The sequence below is a fragment of the Pomacea canaliculata genome, linkage group LG1 (genome assembly GCF_003073045.1).
Source record: "Pomacea canaliculata isolate SZHN2017 linkage group LG1, ASM307304v1, whole genome shotgun sequence".
Classification (NCBI taxonomy): Eukaryota; Metazoa; Mollusca; class Gastropoda; order Architaenioglossa; family Ampullariidae; genus Pomacea; species Pomacea canaliculata.
Genome location: NC_037590.1, coordinates 21,786,710 through 21,806,455, shown reverse-complemented (window position 1 = coordinate 21,806,455; position 19,746 = coordinate 21,786,710). Strand labels below are relative to the sequence as shown.

Genomic DNA, 19,746 nt, shown 5'->3' with positions numbered 1-19,746 from the left:
GACGACAATTAAATGAATCATTATTAATGGCCTACGTCATAGATGTATAAATAATTAAAAATCAGTACAGAAGAGAGAGAAAGAGAGGGTCGGGGATGTTGTTGGTGAGGAAGTGTAGAAAACAGAGAACAGGAAGAAATATATAGAGCTATTTGATCGGCGTTATGCTCAACCACTTGGTCAGTCACATGTTAGAGCTCAGAAGCACGAGAAACATGTGATCAACTCAACAACACATCGTGACTAGAAGTGAAACAAAGTGTGAATGTCATGCTCGTACGTTTCATTGCCCGCAGGTTGACCCCACAGTCAAACACAAAAATATAGAAACCAGGTATGCCCTGTTGCTTTTGAATCTCTTAAACTTGTGCCCCCCCCCCCAAATATTTTGTCCTCATCGACACGCGAATCAGGCCATATATAATTCTTTCACATGTCCCTGCATGCTATTTTAAACTGCGCAGATTCAACAATGCTAGACCAACACTTCGTGCAACAACAATTTTGTTAACACGCTGTAAACAAAGAGAAAAGAAGCACACATTTAGTACGTGTAAAATATCTTAATTTATTATGTGTTCTTGGGTCTGAATTTGTCTGGACACTTCTTTGTTTATCGAAAAAAACATTTTATGTTTTATTACGTGTAAACATACCTACAAAATAACTGTAAGCAAATAATTTCTATGTTTCAAAAAGATTTTTAAACACACCATCAATTATGATTTGTTGCATTTACATGTTTCCTTTTTTGCGCACACTTATTTGTTTCGGCAGTGAGCAGAGCCAGCTGCAAAGCATTACAAATCGAAGGGTATTAATTCCTGCTCGATGTACATCAGTTCAAACTCCGTTGGATGTGGAAGTAGGAACTATACGTCCTGCCTTTCATGGATCCCTTGCGTAGTCCTGCTCTCTGATCCTTTCTGTCACTGCTGTGTGGGTGGGCCGATTGTGATCTGGAACGTTCGGATCTCCATGGGGTTTAGGACGATGGTTAAGGGGTCAGCATCTTCCTCATTCACTTTCTCCGATTGGAACTTCAGACTTTTGCCTGCACAGCAGAGCGCAGAGGAAATGGTGAAGACTGCCTTGTCCATGAACTCAGGCTTTGTTTGTAAGCTTTTGTCCGAGTGTTTGAATGTCTCTCTCTCTTTCACCTCTGTGTGTGTGTGTGAATTTGTTTCACGTGGCGCTTTACCTTGCTTTGAACCAGCGCCGCCATGCCCAGCCTTGTCCCCGGATTTGCCATTGCAGTCTACTGAGATCGGCTAAAGGTAAATTGGCCCCGAGGGTCAGTTCTGTAGCATCTGTGATATCAAAAGGCTCGAACAGTCTCTGTAACAAAGACGACACAGCTCACTTCAACAACAAGAGTCCATACACACCTTCCCAGAGAGAAGGTATAGGTAGTGGGATGTCAGCACCAAAAAAACCAGGCTGCCTTACCTGCAGGGACACGACAGCTGGCTGGGACAAGATGGCATCTTCGCCCACCTCGTAAATGTGCTCCAGACGCAGCAAGTAAGGGCGGGTGGCGCTGGGTACGGGGCCGTTGGATGGGAACTGCTGCAGCGTCAACAGATGGACGTTAGGAGGGAGGAGAGAGCGCACCCCAGTCCACTGCAAACATACAGGGAAAGTAACAGCCACGTTCCTCAGAACTGCTAAACACAGACTCTTACTAACCAGGGTTCTTATATTCGCCGAGGCGTGTGTAACGAGACTAATTATAACACAATCTTAAAATATTTCGGAAATTAAACCCATGACGTCAGAGATAGTCTAATTAACATAGGGCCTCAACTCTCGTCTTCACAACGTAAACGTATCAACATACACGCCATTTTCAGAATTGTTTACTTGTATGTGAGTACGATTATGTTTTCCGACTGCTCTTCGAGAAAGGAGTGAGAGAAATACTCATCTGTACAGACCTCAGCGCAGTCATTAGGGAAACAAAATCGTATTTGCGTCTTTTTTATTACTTGTCTTTTTTAGTTATCAGTATTGCTGCTTATCCGTCCGTCTTTTGGATGCTATCCATGTCTTGTTCTAGTCTGAAGTGTTAAGAGCATGGTCCTTCATGAGCGCGAGTGTGTGCTATATAAATCACTCGTTTGTCGACCACTCAAGAGACAGCCATGGCCGGGTTCCACACCTACCATGGTGAGGAAGTGCTCCTGCCACTCGCTCTGCGAGGCACTGACTTCAGTGAAGCTAATATGAGGTGCCATGTACAGGCGCTCGGCGAGGTCACGATGAGCTGCCGCTGTCGCAGATATTGGCTCTAGGAGGACGTAGTGTGACCCTGCGACAGTCAGTTAATATTTAATGTATTTTTCTCATGGATTTTTGTTGAAGTGCGTCAGTAGCTAGGATTTGTCAATAATTCGTCTGGGGCTTGGCAGCAAATATCAACCAAAGCAAAAACATGAATAAACATGAAGATAACGACAAAATCACTAAACATTTAACATTCAGTGTCGTGAAAACGCACAGTTCTGATCAGCATTTGCATTCACTATGCTATAGTTCTAGGATATAGAAATTACCCTCATCTTACACGGATGAGAGTTACTTACCTCTAACAACCAACCCTTTGCCGTCTGCTCCCGTTTCGTTGAGTGGCTCGCCGACACCCAGGCTGTCGTCATGCAACAGTCGCCGATGTACCTGAGGATTTATTGACGACGACTGTGATAATAGTCTCTGCGCTCGTCTTTCGCGTCACTAGTCTGCAGCTGCACGTCAGTAATGTGCAGTTGCACGTCAGTAGTGTACAGCTACACGTCAAAAGTGTGTGCAGCTATACGTCACTAATTTTCACCTAAACGTCACTGGTCTGCAGTGTAAACGCAATCCTACTCTCAAGCGTTTCGTCACGATTTTGGATTAAAAAAATAATAAAACATTTGTCATAACGGTTGCAAGTGAACGATGCACGTTCAGTGTCCCTAACTGAGCATATGACACAATGAAATTGCTAGGACATTGTTCTAAAAAAATCTGAGCGTGCTCGTTTATAACTGGCGTATGCTAAGAGAGTTCACGAGCGAGAGTAAATAGACAGCAGGCAGACAGTCGGACAGGTACAGAAAGTTCGATCAGCTCTTCGTGCCCTTGAGAGACCTTTCATCAATATTGTTTCGAAGTCAAATTCGGGAAGATTTTATGGATATCAGAAACACGGGTTTTCGACGCATTTTCTGCATTATCAGAACATCACCGCTATCAAAACTTTCAAACCGTCTTAGGGCTTTTTGTCCCCGTGACAGAAGATAATTTTCGCGTTACATTCACGTTGTAAGGATTGTCTGTAAGATCAGAAAGCACTTTCTGCTGGACTTTCCTTCTCGAAAGGATTTTCTCCAAAGCCTCGGCCTTAACATCATGCTTTGTGCCCTCCGTGAGGTTTTAAGAAAGGAACAAAAAACGGCGAAACGTATGTAGCAGAAAATAAATCCCTGGACAGACACCGAGATATGCGACGAAAGCTTTTACTGTTGTTAAAAGACCTCTCTAGATCGCAAACCATTTAGAAGAAAATAAGCAAATTTTTTCGATTTTGAAATACTATGTGATGCCAGCTTGATTCTCACCATGAGTTCAACCGATCCGTTCAGGAGGCTTGACCCTCCCTCTGATCGGTCAGTCAAAACGGTCAACTGCAACTGCCGGGCTTCGTCCTGAAAACAAGATAGGTGCGTAAGAACACTGAGCTACGAACACTAATATCTGACCTGGGTCACACGACACGAACGCATAAATAGAAAAAAATATGAGGTGGGTCGCATATGCGACTCTTAAAAGCTCATAGTTTATAAAATATATTTAGTCATCTATAAGTATATTATCCACACACATATAAACTTTCAACGACCAACACCATTAGCTATATCATAGACAACTGCATATTTGTGTAACAAAGCTTAAATCAGTTGTCTCTATTTAATTGCACTTAGGCACATGCCAAAATATTCGAAAAGTGAGAATAAAAATCTCTGCCGATTTGTGATCACACAATGTTAATATTAGAATTACCCTTATGTAAATGCGGCTGTTAACTGGATAATAGTTGCCGGCGACCGGCTCTGTTTGGTTCAACTGCCAGGTGTCACGGTGGTTCAAGCTGTGGAAAGAGGTACAATTAAAGAAATGTGGCTATAGTATTAAAACCAGTCCTGCTACAGCAATAAGATGTGAATCCCATTGAACTCTATGCACTCTACTGATGACTACAGACAAGATCTGATTATTTAACGGGTAGACATCGACTCAACAAAGTTTTATAAGTCGGCATGTCCAAAGACTGGTCATGAAAGATAACTAAATGTAGTGGTAGAATTCTTATGGTGATCCAAGAGTCAGTCAGGGCAAAGGGGCAATGATTTTTACAGGCAGACTTCTGGTATTCTGAACAGTCAAGCCATGTGCTTGTTTCCAAAGTGATCAGCGAGCTGATCGACTTAGAAAGCCTAGAGATATGCTTCTTCAAAATTCATGCTTGAAACCGATTTTAGGGGAAAATGTAGATGTTGAAAATATAACAATGCTTCAGACTAAAGAGTTTACAAATCGGGTCACTGGCGCGTGGGGAGTTGAAAAGATTTGTGGACATATGTAGAATCAGAATATTCTTGTAAGTTGAAACAGCTCTTACCGTCTCTGCAAAATTTCTCGGCCGTTTGCATCAGTGTAAAAGACACCCTCACTGTTCAAATCACTTGTGAAACGGCTGATGACTTCCTTACCTAGATTGTCACTGAAAGGTCACACAGAAAGGCCATATGAGTATAAATCTCGTTAAAAAAATGCTTGTCTTTTTTTAAGCAGGGCCTAATACAAGCTAAGAGTTTTAAAGAAGAAAAGATGAACTTACTCTATAGGGATGGGGCCCACTGTCCATTGGAACTCTGCAAAGCGTTGGTTTGAGTACACACGAACGACTTGAGTGATCCACGGGAAAATTGCTGGTACACTTCTTGTACGACTGAGCCCTGTCAAACAAACAAACTGTAAAGAAAGATCACAATGTATAAGGCAACATGCCTCGAATCCCGTGTGTTTCGATCTTGAGAATGCTCTGAACATCCACACACACGAACGCACGCAAACTATGGCCACGTGCACCTTCACGTAGTATTTGCTGGTCGAGATTCGCGCTGAGCGTACGGAGCGCACTGAGGCGGCGAGTGGACGGAAGATGTATGCGCCGGACGCCTGCACCTCGGCCTGACTGTTGTTGCCATTGAAGCCCACGTAGTACCAGAAGTCCTGGGAGGCGGCGATGCTCACGTTCTTCTCTAGGTTGGTGATCGTCTTTAGGAGGCCGGAAGTGCCATCGAATACCAGAGAAATATACTGCAACAAAACGAAACACTGATTTAAACAAAAGTCTTACTATCTGTCTACCGATCTCCGTTTGAGCAGCAACAGTCATAATTAGCTAAAGAAATCGGATTTATTGTTATTTTACTATTGACTGATGAAAAACTTTTCAAAGGTGTAAACACATATCATAGTAATTATTAGTTGGAAGATTGCTCGTTCACCATGCTTCTTGTCATTTTCTATTTTCTCTTGCGCACTACAGGATGTGCACTTTCTTATTTTTGTTACACTCTGCGAGGATTGGAAAATGTTCATTTGGGTCAGCATAAGTCCACGTTTGGACACTGCGAGTCAGTACGTTTCACTTTTGATCACTAGGTGACAATCATCAGTGTTCGCGTGTACACTTTTCAAGACAATTATACTTAGAAACACACGGGTAAAATCAGTTCTGGTTCGCAGCCTCGAAAAATAGCAAAAATATAAATAAAATGCAATGTGAAATATTATTAATCAAGGCATATTAAAGAAATAAGAGAGTTAGTATCATTACCTATTCTAAGATATATATATAAGACAACAAATATCAACAACATTTCAGAAAAGAAAATCTTTGTTGATCCCTTACCTCGCCGCTAATGACAAAGTCCGAGTCAGTAGATCGTAGTGTTACAGCTTGAGGAGTATACTTTCTGGAACAGTAATACTTTCATTAAAACTTTAATTAGATCAGCACAACTGTATTATTTTCCACATGTTGTCCCGCGTGTTCCATATTAATTGCTGTTTATAAATAGTAGCACTAAAATTCGTTAGCAGTCACCAAACTACTTCAAATTTCAGCTTCAGTTCTTCGGTTTATTACTGTTTCTAGCTGTCATGACAACATTGAGCCTCAACTGTTACATGTTCTGCAGACACCAGTTACCTGGTTCTGAAGTTCGCGAGACAAAGTAGACGTAGAAACCTAGAGGGGGAAGCGACACCGGGAACACCAGTTCGTATGTTGCATGCACGCCGCTCCGCTCTGGGAATACGTTCCGTATCAGGAGAAATAGGAAAGATCTGCAAAGACCGTCGATGATGATTTTAAGAACATGAAAAGTTTGAGACCGGTGGACGTTCTGGGATTGACTCATATTCGTTGGAATAATCAAACAAATACGCAAATACAGTTGTACATTCTCTCTCTCATTTCCCCCTCCTGCTTCTACTCATACACAACACGTACAGCACAGTACAACACAGCACAGCACACCATGTACACATCCACAGGACACAAAAGGCATTAACCCCAGGCAAACAGTGACTTCAAAGACGCATGTTGACTGCAAACTCACTTCAGAAGGCACCGTGATTCCACTGGGGCCAACCACCGTGTACGAGGTGCCGATAATCGGGACTCGAATATTGTACTCCACGTATCTAGCCAATGGGTTGTACACAGTAACCTGAAACTGGTTCAGAAAACACAGCTACTCAGCTAAACAGAAAATAATGTTGGAAGAATGAAAAATTTTACAAACTCGAAAGAGCAATAAGGCCTATGGTTTGTGCTCGATCTTTCAGAAATGTTGCGGTTCTTCCTCATTTGTGTCTTTGTGTCTCTCGTCCTACAATACTTGATATTAATCCTTGTCAGGACATTGTACCTCCTCAGGCTATAAAAGAAAGACATCTACATACAGTTCTAGTTCTTCGTTTGTAATCATTTACGCTGACACTTACAGTCTCTCTCTTTCATTCTCCCTCTCACTCATGCATGTAGGCACATACACATATTAAAGTTTGTTCGCATCATATTGCTACTCAAAAATAGGAAGAGAATGAGACATCAGTTAAAAAGTATGCATAAAAGTATGAGTACGGACACTGTGGAATGAGAGCAAGCAGTACAATCATCTGCATTCCAATGTGTGTCCTGTCCATTTTAGATGTACATGCGAGTTGCAGTCAGGACAAATTAGTTCATTCTGCTTCTCTGTGTATGTGTGCGTGTGGGTAGCCACCAAGTTCATATTAATATTACAAAGTATAAACTACTCGAGAAAACAAATATACTATATTACACTGTTTAAAAAAAACACAGAACACAATACAATAATGTCCGTTAGAGGACTACAGTGCAGGAGTTTGGGGCCGTCATGTCTTAAAATAGATATATGTCACTTGCTTCTTCTTCTTTTTTATGCGTCGGGATTTTTCCAAAAGTCAGAAACAAAGACACTCTGGGTATATTACCTGTGAACCGGTTTCTGTGACGCTGCACACACTGATGTTGAGAAGTGGGCAAAAGAAGCGGTCCGGGGCGGGGATAGTACCAACTGGTAGAAGTTTCTTGTAGGCATCAGCAATGACTTTCTAAATCATACACACAAAAGCACGTGCGCGCGCACACACACACACACACACACACACACACACACACATAAGTCCCAACCCCTAAAATAACAGCATTAGAGGGTCTACTGGAAGACTTTGGTCCACACAGTTTGTGATGCTCTTTGATACACTTCAGATAAAAGTTTACTGTTTACTATAAAATTATTAGATGCTTGTAAACACTTTTACATTCATAATTGGTTGGAGGAGCGACCAATACATGATGTAAGACTCGGTATACCATCGTTATCAAAATGCATCAAATCCATTCTTTCTTTTCTCATTATTTTTTTATTTTTTTATTTTTTTTTTGTTCTGATGTGCCAGTCCCATTCATGGATTTTAAACAGTTCAGATTACAAATGCCGGGTCAGACTTGCCTGTCCTTCGTTAACACCATTTGCCAGTCTCTCTGCATAGTCATACGCCACGGCCTGCTTCTCTGTTCCTCTGGAAAAGAAACGCAAACAGCCGATGACATCGGCTGCTTACAATTCTTGGGTTAATGTTAAGTTAAATCTGAACGAAGATGATACAGTGTCTTTTTAACGAATAACACAGACAAAGGTCTCGATCAATCCTCGGTACATTATTGTAAAACCTCGGATTTGAGGCGTCATACGTACGACACGCCATCATGATGCTGCACGACTCCCATCGCCTCTGGCTGCAAAACGAAAGGTAACAGAACATTAATGCTACAGCTTACAGTCAAGAAAACATTCTGTATGCTCAAAGCATCTGATTGTGGGATAAGACCGAGTCACATGACACAAACAGTGGCTTCCACACAGTATCAGCATGAGAAACAACCTCTACAAGATATCTCTGTATAAAATGTGCCTGTAAAACATCACCTATACGAACGCTGAAAACAGTAGCCACGCAGTGTGTGGGCAAGAAGCATTACCTACACAGTTCCTGAGTATACAAATTACTTACCCAATACCTGAATGTTAAGCGTGCTGTTATCGGAGTCCGTCAGCTGGGCGAGGGCATCCATCTGTTTCACCACCTGCGGACGAAAATATGGTCTCCTGATAATAATTTTATCCTCTGATCTGCTTTGAGTCATTTTTCGATCGTCTCGCTATCACATTCATGTAAGCCCACTTACCACAGGATTAGCTTTTGCTCTAGATGCAAAATGATCCGTCATTTTGTTTCTGATCATCCATCTGCATGTCACAAAGCATCCGAGGTATGTAGACTTCTGGCTTATATTTACGACTCCAGGACAGCTCCTGTAGGTAGTATTACCTAAACAGCTGGCGTCACCTATATGGCAGGTCTACGATGAACATCAAGTCTCACCTGGAAGAAGTTGTTCGTGCGGCGGACGTAGTTCTTCAAGGCGGCCCGGCTGGTGAAGTAGCCAGTCCAGAAGCTGTGAGGTCTGTGAGCATACGGGAAGAAGTCGTCTTCCTTCGTCGTCCACGTCCTGTTGGCGCGGTTCACATAATAAGTGTAGCAGGAGGGTGTGGAGTACAGCAAGTTCACGTTGCTGCCCTCGGCTTGCTGTGTTTAGAAACCATAGCAACGTCGGTTGTTTGAATATGCAGCAGGAAAATTCAGCCAACATTATATGCCTGCCAGGATTTCATACCGCAGTCAACAACTCCTTGATGACAATACGATTGTTTAGGACTTATGGCTTCTACGCGGACCTTTGTGAAACTGTTTGCCAGTTACCGTGCGAACCTTTGCTGTGGTGCAAATTATTTGTTTTTACCTTCTGGTTGACGTAAGCTATCAGCTTGTCGAGGTTCTTGTACCAGTTATGAGCTGCCTGGTACTGAAAGTCCGAGCCCATCGTCACCATCAGATGGTTGGTGGTGTAATGCTTGGCCTGGTGTCATACAAAACCTGTTGTTTCAGCTAATGGTTTACCGGGATCACAACATGACTAAATAATCGGTTGATATCAGTGTATGTACATTGTGTGTGTGAGAGAGAGAGAGAGGTTTAGTGAGAGAGACAGTGGGTGCATAAACATCTATGTATTCAGTGCTGAATACGCACAGCTAAGTTGTATTGTTCATTTGAAACAGAGATCAGCAACTATAAGAATTCTAGTGACACTTGATTCTCTGCACTCCCCTCTGAATTACTTCTCGAATCATTTCCCAAAAGCAGTTGTGACAGCACTTGCTCGTTTGCGCTTCAAATAGCTAAGCTATACGGTGACGACACCGTTTCTTAGCAAGTGCCTGTAACATTTAAAATATCAGAAGGCAGGGAGGTGTCCTTCATAAGAAACTTGACAAACCTGGTCGTTGATGGCGTCGAGGAAACGCTTGACTGCATCATCTACGTTGTAATCGTGCAGGCGACTGTCATCCTGAGAGAAGAACTTGTTACAGCCAGTAAACAACTCAACACAAGCCATGATGGTCATATTTTAGCATTAATATCGCACCGCTTCAAGTTAAATTGGATTTGTTTTTTTTTCTCTAATTTTACTAGAGAACACTTTTCTCCAGATCAGCGTTTGGTGGTGACCACGACAATGATAGCGATGACAATGATAACGATGACGATAAGGACAACAACGAAAGTAATGGTGGTGGTGGTAATTATCTTTAGGAGTTTCATATTATTAGAGTTTCCAGGAAAATCTAGACAGGAAAATGTACCTTAATGTCGGGGTCACCGCAGTAAATGTCAAAACAGAATCCCCCAGGGGGCCCGTACCCGTCCTGCAAGACTCCAGTGAACAAATCAGCTTAGCTCCTGTCGACGAGACAATAAGCACAGAACACACATGCATATAATCCTTGTACACACGCACACACCTTGCCATTACACACACGTACATTCTGCCACTAGTACATTGTACATCGTGTAGTATTGCCAGTGACACACTGTCTGTATCTCTAACTGGATGTCTGGCATGGTGGATAGTATAGTGTCGGGTGGACAGTATAGTGGTGGTGGACAGTATAAGGGTGGGTGGATCAAGAAATAAAGAGACGGCCTAGTGGAAGTGCAGGTCTAGAGACAGACTGGATGGACGAGTTTGTTTTTGTGGTTGCAGCTTTAGGATTGCAAATTAGCGGAAAAAAAGCGAATTAGTTATCTTCCGGTTGACTGCGTGCCAGGGCCAGATTACCGAGGTTGGCAGGACTGCCGCGCCAGATCATTTCCATAGTCTGGGTATTTTGTCTGAGGTCCTTGTCTTGATAGTCCAGGCGGCCGAAGAAGAGAGAGTCGAACCCAAACTGAAACAAATACGTGCAGCGCGTTTACAGTTGTCTCGGCGGACTGACCTGCGTGAGGGGTTTTTTCCGAGTCGACATTTTTCTCTCTCTGCTTCTGTTTGTCTGTTTGTCTAACCCTAACACAAGCAGACGGCTCTCAAACTTGTGGAAGAGGACTGTGAGGAATAGCATAATACCATGCTTCTACTCACAAATATTTACGATAATAAATCTCAAAAGTTCAGAACAAGTTTAGATGATAGTAAGCTGGAAAAATAACCTGCATACTGGTTTTTCTTTCTCACTCACACACACACACCCTCATGCACACCACACTACTTCACACTAGCAGCAATACTCAATGTACTGCACCTGGGCAAAGATGGACGCCTGTTCCCTGGAGTGGCCAAAGGGGTCGATCTGCCATCCTACTCGAGGCCGCCCGCAGTCACCAAAGTTCTGCCTCAGGAACTCGAAACCGAGCGCGTGCTGGTCGATGATTGGCGTTGTAGTGGGTGGCCGCTTCGTCGTTCATGCACCAGCCGCCAAGGATGAACTCTAGCTGACCTGCAAACACATTTAAAAGTATTTTGTATCGAACAGTCGTGATCAATAAGAATTTTTTTTTATTATTATCCACATTATTCTGAGATATTTTAATAAGAAAAACATGGTCTTCGTCGAAAAAGAAACGACCCTGTATATAGGACCCAATATAGTATGTTTACAATGTTCTTGAAATATTTATTTTCAGGGTTGTCTTTAGTTAATCGAGGACCCTCTTAACGAAGTTGACTTTATCTTCAAAGAACCTTAACAGAGTTGTGTGTTCTTTCGTCAACACGGCCTTTAAAGCTGTCATATATCAGTTTCATCAAGACCCTTCAATCCGTCGTTACCTTCATTAACAAGACCCTTGACGACATGTCTTGTGGCGTCGTCCTGTTCTCGAAACCATCGTGCAAAGTAAGCGATCTCGACATACATAAAACGCTTGGTAGGGTCCTTCTGCAGCTCTTGAACCACCGAGTCCAAAATGTACTGCACCTCTGAACAAACACAAGCATAGCTGTTATTGTGGTAGGATTAATAAGTACGACCTTTAGAAAGATAGCATAAGATGTGCCTCAAGAAAGTTCAAACTACACATTTCAAACAATTAGGTTTAACGCGGTGTGGGTGTAATGGGTGTTGGCCGTAAGACCCAGTTGTGGACCTTGCGGGTTTTCTGACGTGATTGGAAATTTCCGGAATGCCCGTGGCAGTCTCGACCGACATTGGCTGTCTGGGTGAGAGACTTGGGTAATTAAACCCGTGTCTTCTGGTTTCGACATCTGCGCTGTTTCGTCACCAGGCGAGCCATGAATAATCGCGCGCCTCCCAGCTGCTTCTCGTCTCCGGTTGACACACAACCTTGTTGACCTATGACCCGCGCCCTTGTTATGCCGTGGTGTCGCTGATTCTTGACAGTCACCGATGTTTGTTCTGTTGATGTTTGTTCTAGCAAGCCTTTTTATTATAAAAAAACCGAACGATAAATCTTCCCGCCAATATTTTAATAAGAATGATTATAATGTTTTTGCATATATGACATTTATAAATAAAGAAGGTTGTTACGATATGTTTGTTGGATCAGGGCCGCCGAGAGCCCGCACTGACCCCGTTGCAGACGACCTCTCTGGGCCCTTTGTATTAACAATAATCGTAAATTATAGTTTGCCAGTATCTAATAATATGCTTACAATTTGATTGTCAATATCTACATTACATTCAGTAATTATAGACTGCAAACATTAGGACAAGTGCACTAGGATCTACATCACTACTTGAACATAAGAGTTGTTTACACGTGAGTGGTTAGTAAATGAGGAATAAAAAACATTAAAGGATCAGACTTGTAGTACCCCGCTCCATCGAAAAAAATCTCCAGGCTAGCTACCCCGACGGCCCGGAAACAGTAAACTGCAAAATTAAAACTCCAATTCTGCACGCTTGGATGCTTTTTCCTCAGACCTTTCTTTAAAACAAAAATAAAGGGAAAAAAAACCCAATGAACAAGGCGGGCCAGGGTACAACTCCCCCCCCACCCACACACACACCTCTCGTCATGCCTGTGTGGGAGAGCTGGGGGTGGGGTGGCCATTGCTACCTGATCCTATCCTGACCACTGTCCGATCCCCTACAAATGAGACAGGAATATTTGCTAAGCCGCGGACTATGGAAGGCGTGCGTTGCTTCATAGCATGTTTATGTCTGGTGTTTATTTTCTTCTTTCTGTATATTGCCTCTGGCCCCAGATCACAATATACGCATAAGAAATTGCGACATACGCTACTCAAAACAAAACTAGACGACTTTGTATTTTGAAAGGGCAAAAGACACAGAGAGAGGAGGAGGGAAATGAAGGAGAGCAAGTGACAGTCGCAAAAAGAGAGAATGAGGAAACGACCACGCATAAAGAGTGAGAGAGCTGGGAAAGTGAAAGAATACTGATGTCAACACCACGTTTCATTTTCCCCTTTCACTTAAAGTCTTCAAACGTCGAGTCAACAACAACAAGGCCTGTCCGCCCGACAAGCTGTGGGACCAAAGTACAAGTGTTTCCCGCTGACACTGAATAAAGCGACGGATCAAAGGTTGACAATCACATCGCAGCCGGAAGGGTTAGCGGTAGAAGACAAGCTGTGCGAAGTGTAGACTGGCTAGTTACATATAAATATATAATTCTGACATCTGAAACCTGCATACATGTTACTGTGACATTTAGAACAACGACAAAAACCTTTCTACGCATTCGATTGTATAAGCCAGCTGGAACAAACAAACAAAAAAAACAAAAAAAAAATTAAAAAATGGAGAGGATTCTGAATGATTTCACGACTCTTGACCTGTTTTCGTGCGAAACCCTAATCATTCGCAATTAGCACCTACACTTTAATTGTTACAAATACGAGTGAGGATACAAACTTTGTCCTTATTTGTTCATTTATTCTTAGTGTATGTGCTAGAAAACGAGCGTCTGTGCGTGTCAAAATACCCCCTTAACTATGACCAAATATAGTCTTAATTAACTTTGAGTTAAACTTACACTAAGACTTTATGTATTTTAAACAGTATATGAATATATATATACAAATCACACGCTATTATGTGAGCTGATACTAAACGACATCAGTTCACGCCCAGCGACAGACGAAAGGCGTTCACACGTTTTTCTGTAAACAATGGAGTTCCTTCCTGCATGACGAAGGTTTCGGTGGCTCTAATTTGATTGTTGATTGAATTGGGGTGGGGCTTATGGTGTCCGAGGTACTCACGACTGTAGTAATACTGGTCCACCGTCATCAGCCAGCCTACGTCGTCATGCGTGTGTGGGACCACGTGCACATTGATCATATCATCTTTCACTGGGTTGCAGCTCTGGTGAGGACAAAACACGCGTCAGACGGACATTAGCACCCACAAGTTGACATTTAATAATAAACAAATACCTTTGCATTCTTAGGATTCGCACGCGCGACGCTACAAAATTAAAAAAAAGTTTTTTTCATTGAGATTATAATATCCTTAATGATAAGGAGAGGACGTTAACAGCCTCAAAATCAAGTGAGGAAAAAAGCACAGGAAAATTCCTCGTCTCCTCTTACACACCTTCAGTGAGGACTACACAAGGAAGAAAACTCTGACTGAGGATATAAATTGGCCGACAGACACATGGGAATGAGCGAAAGAATAGAGAGGACTACGCAGTTTATATACTAGCTGGATGTTACATACCTATTCACAGAATATTTAGAAGAATTTTTCTTCGTGACGAAACTCATTACTCTTTAACAAAAATAAACCCGATGACTTTTTTAGCGTCTGATGCATATTTGGTCTCAACTTACAAATCGCATTTGCCAATGAAGAAAGAGAAAAAGTGAGTGAGAAAGACAGAAAATGGATGTTGTCAAAGAACAATGTTATTGTATAAACATACTGTGCACTACACGGCATGCATTTTCTCTTTCACGGGCTCGGGCGTTTTTCCCGCCCCATCCCCCATATAACACTGAAATGCCTTCTGTTCAAAGAAGTAGGCAACAGGTGCGTTCAGTGATATGAATCCAGAAGCCGAAGTTTAATTAAGAGTTCGCCTTTTTTTGTTGGTAATACTGACCACCCTCTCTACTGCGTTCTACTCAGTCGCGCATGAAGCTGGACCCTGGACGCAGCTGCACATCTAAACCTTAAAACTGTTTTGTAGAAGCTAATTTAGAATGTTTTTAAAGTGGATTTTTCAGCTTCACGTGTTGTATAAAAACTGTTTTCACTTAAGACCGAAATGTGCTTAAAATTCGAAAAGTTTTGTGCAACTGTACCTTTGGACTACAGCTACTGAACTCTTGTCCTGCTTCTTTTTTTCTTGTGTGGACCGAATTCTCTTTGCTAACAAAGCTCAAGCGGTAAGCTTGGAGAGAACTTTTTGTGAATTTTATTTTGAGTTTTGGGTCTCTCTCCACCCTCTCATTAATAGCTTTTTTTTATACGTCAAGGCTGGCAAGTATTGACGTGGTGTCCAAAAAACTTTACAAAAACGAACTCAATATATCTCTCTATATTACAGAGAAATAGAGAGAGGGAAAGGGAATAAGAGAGAAATGTGCGCATGCATTCATCAGGGATATTGGCCCACTTGCATGTGTTTAAGATACGACTTTATTTATTCCAGAGGGCAATTAGAACCAGAACCCAACAATAAACAACAATACCATAACACATTCATATCTGCTCCACCAAACAGACCCTGATGCAATCATGGTTCAGTTTTGCGAGTGACTTCGAATACACACCTACTCTCATATATGTGATAAGAGCGTCGTGAGACCCTGACGACTTTATTTCAGTCGTGTTACCTTCACCTTTCACCTTTCACCTTACGCCAAGCCAACTCCCCCAAGCTTCGGGTAGAGCACGATTAACCACAAGGGGCGTCTTACTATGATGGTATCTTTTGGACCCGGGGCACAATTTTAAAAGTTTGAAATCTTATTTCGACATTTATGTGCCCTTTTTTTTCAGGAAAGATAGCTGGTGTCAAAAAGAGAGGGTCGGACTTGGCCTTATTTTTCACACATGTCATGCACTAGGCAAGATGAACCCTCCCACTTCACTGCCATTCAGTTACTGTTGTGAAAACGCTAATTTACATCACTATAAAAATCAATAAAACTCTTTCTGATATTTCTTTGTTTTCTTAAAAAATCGCTCAAAAAATTTTAAGAGACATGTCCACAAACACGAACGATCGAACCTTAGAGTTTCAAAAACCTTGTAAAAGATTCAAATGAAATCTTGAACGGAGTCTAAACACATACGTGAGTGCATGGCCACTTGGTCATCACACAGCCGTAGGGGCAAAAAAACCCCCCAACACTAATATTCTACTGAGAAAACTCACGTACGCCGTAACCGCACGACTGACCGCTCCCGGGCCCCAGGGGTGAGGCAGACAGAGGTCTGGTGACAACCAGCAGGGCTGCCACAACCAGCACAGAAAACGACGACGTCGCCATGTCTTCGCATCGGAAGAAACTACCCACGGTCACGCCTCTTATACACGTGCTGGTATCGCCATCTTGAAGGTCATCTGATAGCATCTACATGTTATCGATGAACTGGCCGAGCGCCGAGTGTGATAACGAGTTTTGGTACCGACGGGGAACAGGCTGACGAGCAGCTTTACAAATGATGGCGATGATGGTTGACTGTGGCAGAAGGCCGAGAGAATGAATGCTACATGAATCGCTTGAAAAGGGGAAACAGTTGTTTTATTTTCCAATCCCCTTCTCTCCAAACATTTGACATCAATACTGAACTGATGGTTCAGCGGTTCAGACGAAGATGCATCTTCCATATCTGTTGATGCAGGAACTGTGAAGAACCTCTCAAAACCTCGGACAAATACCTTGCTGTATGCTCAGCTCCATACACTTCCTATGAATTGGCGGTGTTGTGCTTTCTTCAAAACCAAATCCTTAGCACCTACACTTTAATTATCAGATACGAGCGAGGATAACAACTTTGTTCTTCTTTGTTCATTTATTCTTTATGTGAGTGTATAGATATATATATATATACTGGAAAACATGCGTTTGTGTCGTGTCAAAAATACCCCCTAAAGTTTAGCTTGAGTTAAACTTACACTAAGACTTTAACTATGTATTTTAAACAGCATATGAATATGTATAGACACATGCAATATAGTAAAAGAATACAGATGTGTTGAAATATTCCTTTACTGAGGCCTAACATTTCAAGGACGTTGAGAGAAGCGAAGGAAGACAACATGTAAGCAAGGACGTGATACAAGTCGTGCTGTTACTGAGTGGTTCATCATGATTAGGAAAGAACAAATAGATAGGACGGGAATCAGAGTGCATCCGTTCTTACACAGTCACGTACTTGTCCCCTTCGCGCATCGACCACACCACCTCAAAGTTGCTTTCTTGACCCACTTCTCTGTGTTCCTGTGATAACACCAGATAGTGCATCCCCTATAGTTGCTTTTTGACTCTTATTGCGTAGGCTAACCTTTCAGCACCCTCTTGTCTATTGTATTGCTGAAGTATATTTTATCAAGAGACTGAAATCCCCAGTCATTTCTTTCTCTGCTCTTTCAACACTCTGCCCTTAAGCTGCACGCTCACCCTGCACCCACCAGAGGTTCAGATCTGAGCAAAAGAAATACGAAACGACTTCTAAAAGTGGTTTTCCGATTACAAAATCCCTAAGATGATTTGATTACAAGCTTCAGTTACAACTTAGAAGCGGTGTGTTTGGTTTCAGGAAACTTTTTGAAGTACCGAAGTTTCTGATAATAAACCTAAGTGGAAATTTGTGTCCATCAAAAAGCAGTTTCAATTGTCCACTCAATGGCCGCAAAATTCACTGATACTACTGCTTATAGAGACATTTTAAAAAGAACACGTGTCAACGTATTCGCCTATTTTATAGCTATATCATTAATGCTTCATTCATAAGTACTTGGTGCGACTTGTTCATAAAAGTGTCCTCCTTTTAACATTTTTATATACTGTAGTGTTCGACCGTTCTGCTCTGCTTATTTCCACTACTTCATTCTACCTGAATAATGTGTTGTTGTCTGTAAGCAATACAACCGAGTGTCATTTTCTTACTAAAAACTTCAAGCAAACATCCTAGCGTTTGGTGAATTGTAGTCACAGCTGCGGCGCTATTTCACGGACATATTTACAACCTCGACACGGTCGGTTGAAAGGGTTCACATTCTTCCAGAGAATTGTAGTCGAAAACACCAAAAGCTATTGTGCTATGGGTCAACAGCAAACCTTTGCCTTAACAGTTTTGCAAGTCGTCAAGGTCCTCGCTTGCCAATAAGGAGGCGGTGGTCTGCTCCCATCCATTCTTCAGTTGACATGACCTTTAATTAGGTCATGTCAGAATGCACTCTGACCTGCTTTTCCGCGCTCGTGAGCTAGTTACTTTCCAGCGCGCGCTGAAGAATCTGTCCCAAGTGTTCCAGCTGTGTGGTGTACTGTTGTTTGCCACGTGAGCAGGTAAAGCGGTGCCAGGAAATTCTTGACATGCTTCAATGGCTTTTAGTGACGTAGTGAGGACGCCCACAATACTCTATCTTCCTGTCAGCTGCGTCGACGACCCAGTAGATGTCCCGCCAAATCTGTAAAAAATCAAATTTCAAACTTGCCAACAGCGTGGTTTTACGACGTCAGGACTGTCTTGAATCAAAAAAAAGTCTACTCTATTAGCCGGTGCACCACTAGACATCGTCTCCCATGCAATCATCCATGTCTTGCGTTTCTTCACATCCCGGTGGGCTGAGGGGGGCAGAAGTGGTGGTGGTGGGTCTCAAATAATTTCTTTTTATATGCATAGCTTGCGCCTTTGTCGTTTGTGGCTGTAGTTCGATTTCGGTTTCGCGCTTAAAAAAAATGTAGATTCAGGTGTCACTTTTTTGTTGTGTGGAGACGGTGTGCGACTTTGGCCTTAGCCACCTGCCGCTCGTGGCAGCTATCCGCTACGGGGCAGCGTATGAGGAAAAGTTGAATGTTTAAAAGAACGTCTTTTCTTATCATGGTTGGAAAAAAGTCGTCGCTTGAATACGGAAATGATTCATTTCGACCTGAGAGGTTGCCAGCCGACATGGGCATCGATCTTCGATGGAAGTCATTGTGGAAATTGTGCGAACAGATATGCCAGATGTGTTTTCGAGTGCATTCTTCGGCTGCTAAACGCACCTTGTTATGGTAATCCTTGTTACCAGCTAAAAGGTACAGTGTTTCGATTCTTGTTCTCCGCGATTTCCTTTCTAAGCGTCTTATTTGATTTCTGCTTTGTAAGGACGGAATATTGGTGTTTCACAGTCTATTATATTTATTTTCATGAAGTTGCCGTTTTGAACATCAGGGTCTTGCTGTGTTACGAATAAATATAGGTTGCTCATGTTGTGTACAGTGCTTGAAACATCAGTATACATTAAAATATATTAAAGATTCAAGGCAGGGTACAATAATTTTTTCTTTGGTAAAACATAGTCAGCGAATACTTTTGCTAATTTTTAAAAATATTGTGTAGGGATTATGATTTGGCTAGGATGTATGCATACTCAGTGTCAAAAGGATTAACGATAATTTTATACGTAGGGTTCCAACCTTTAACTTGTCTCCCCGCCCCCCTGACGGAAGTGTATCGGGATCCGGAGCGCCCCCTTGAGCAGCATTAAGGAGCTAATTCTTCAGACGGTATATGAGAAATCTTTTTTAAAAATGACGACCTTTGGGCCCCTCGC

General features: G+C 42.3%; 1 protein-coding gene across 1 annotated transcript; it reads right to left on the bottom strand.

Annotated features, from left to right (window-relative positions):
- Positions 1 to 543: 543 nt before the first annotated feature.
- On the bottom strand, positions 544 to 16,529 carry LOC112560635 (lysosomal alpha-mannosidase-like). The gene is given in 30 exon segments (XM_025232591.1): positions 544 to 1,054; positions 1,202 to 1,338; positions 1,450 to 1,623; positions 2,166 to 2,311; positions 2,586 to 2,676; positions 3,603 to 3,689; positions 4,045 to 4,132; positions 4,664 to 4,765; positions 4,883 to 4,967; positions 4,970 to 5,000; positions 5,134 to 5,364; positions 5,963 to 6,026; positions 6,241 to 6,365; positions 6,367 to 6,399; positions 6,675 to 6,791; positions 7,576 to 7,695; positions 8,097 to 8,166; positions 8,343 to 8,382; positions 8,659 to 8,731; positions 9,031 to 9,234; positions 9,449 to 9,565; positions 9,986 to 10,057; positions 10,353 to 10,421; positions 10,424 to 10,449; positions 10,829 to 10,937; positions 11,289 to 11,417; positions 11,419 to 11,483; positions 11,816 to 11,965; positions 14,234 to 14,336; positions 16,364 to 16,529. Coding segments are annotated over 30 exon segments (3,006 nt in total). The 5' UTR covers positions 16,475 to 16,529; the 3' UTR covers positions 544 to 1,017.
- Between the last annotated feature and the right edge of the window lie 3,217 nt (positions 16,530 to 19,746).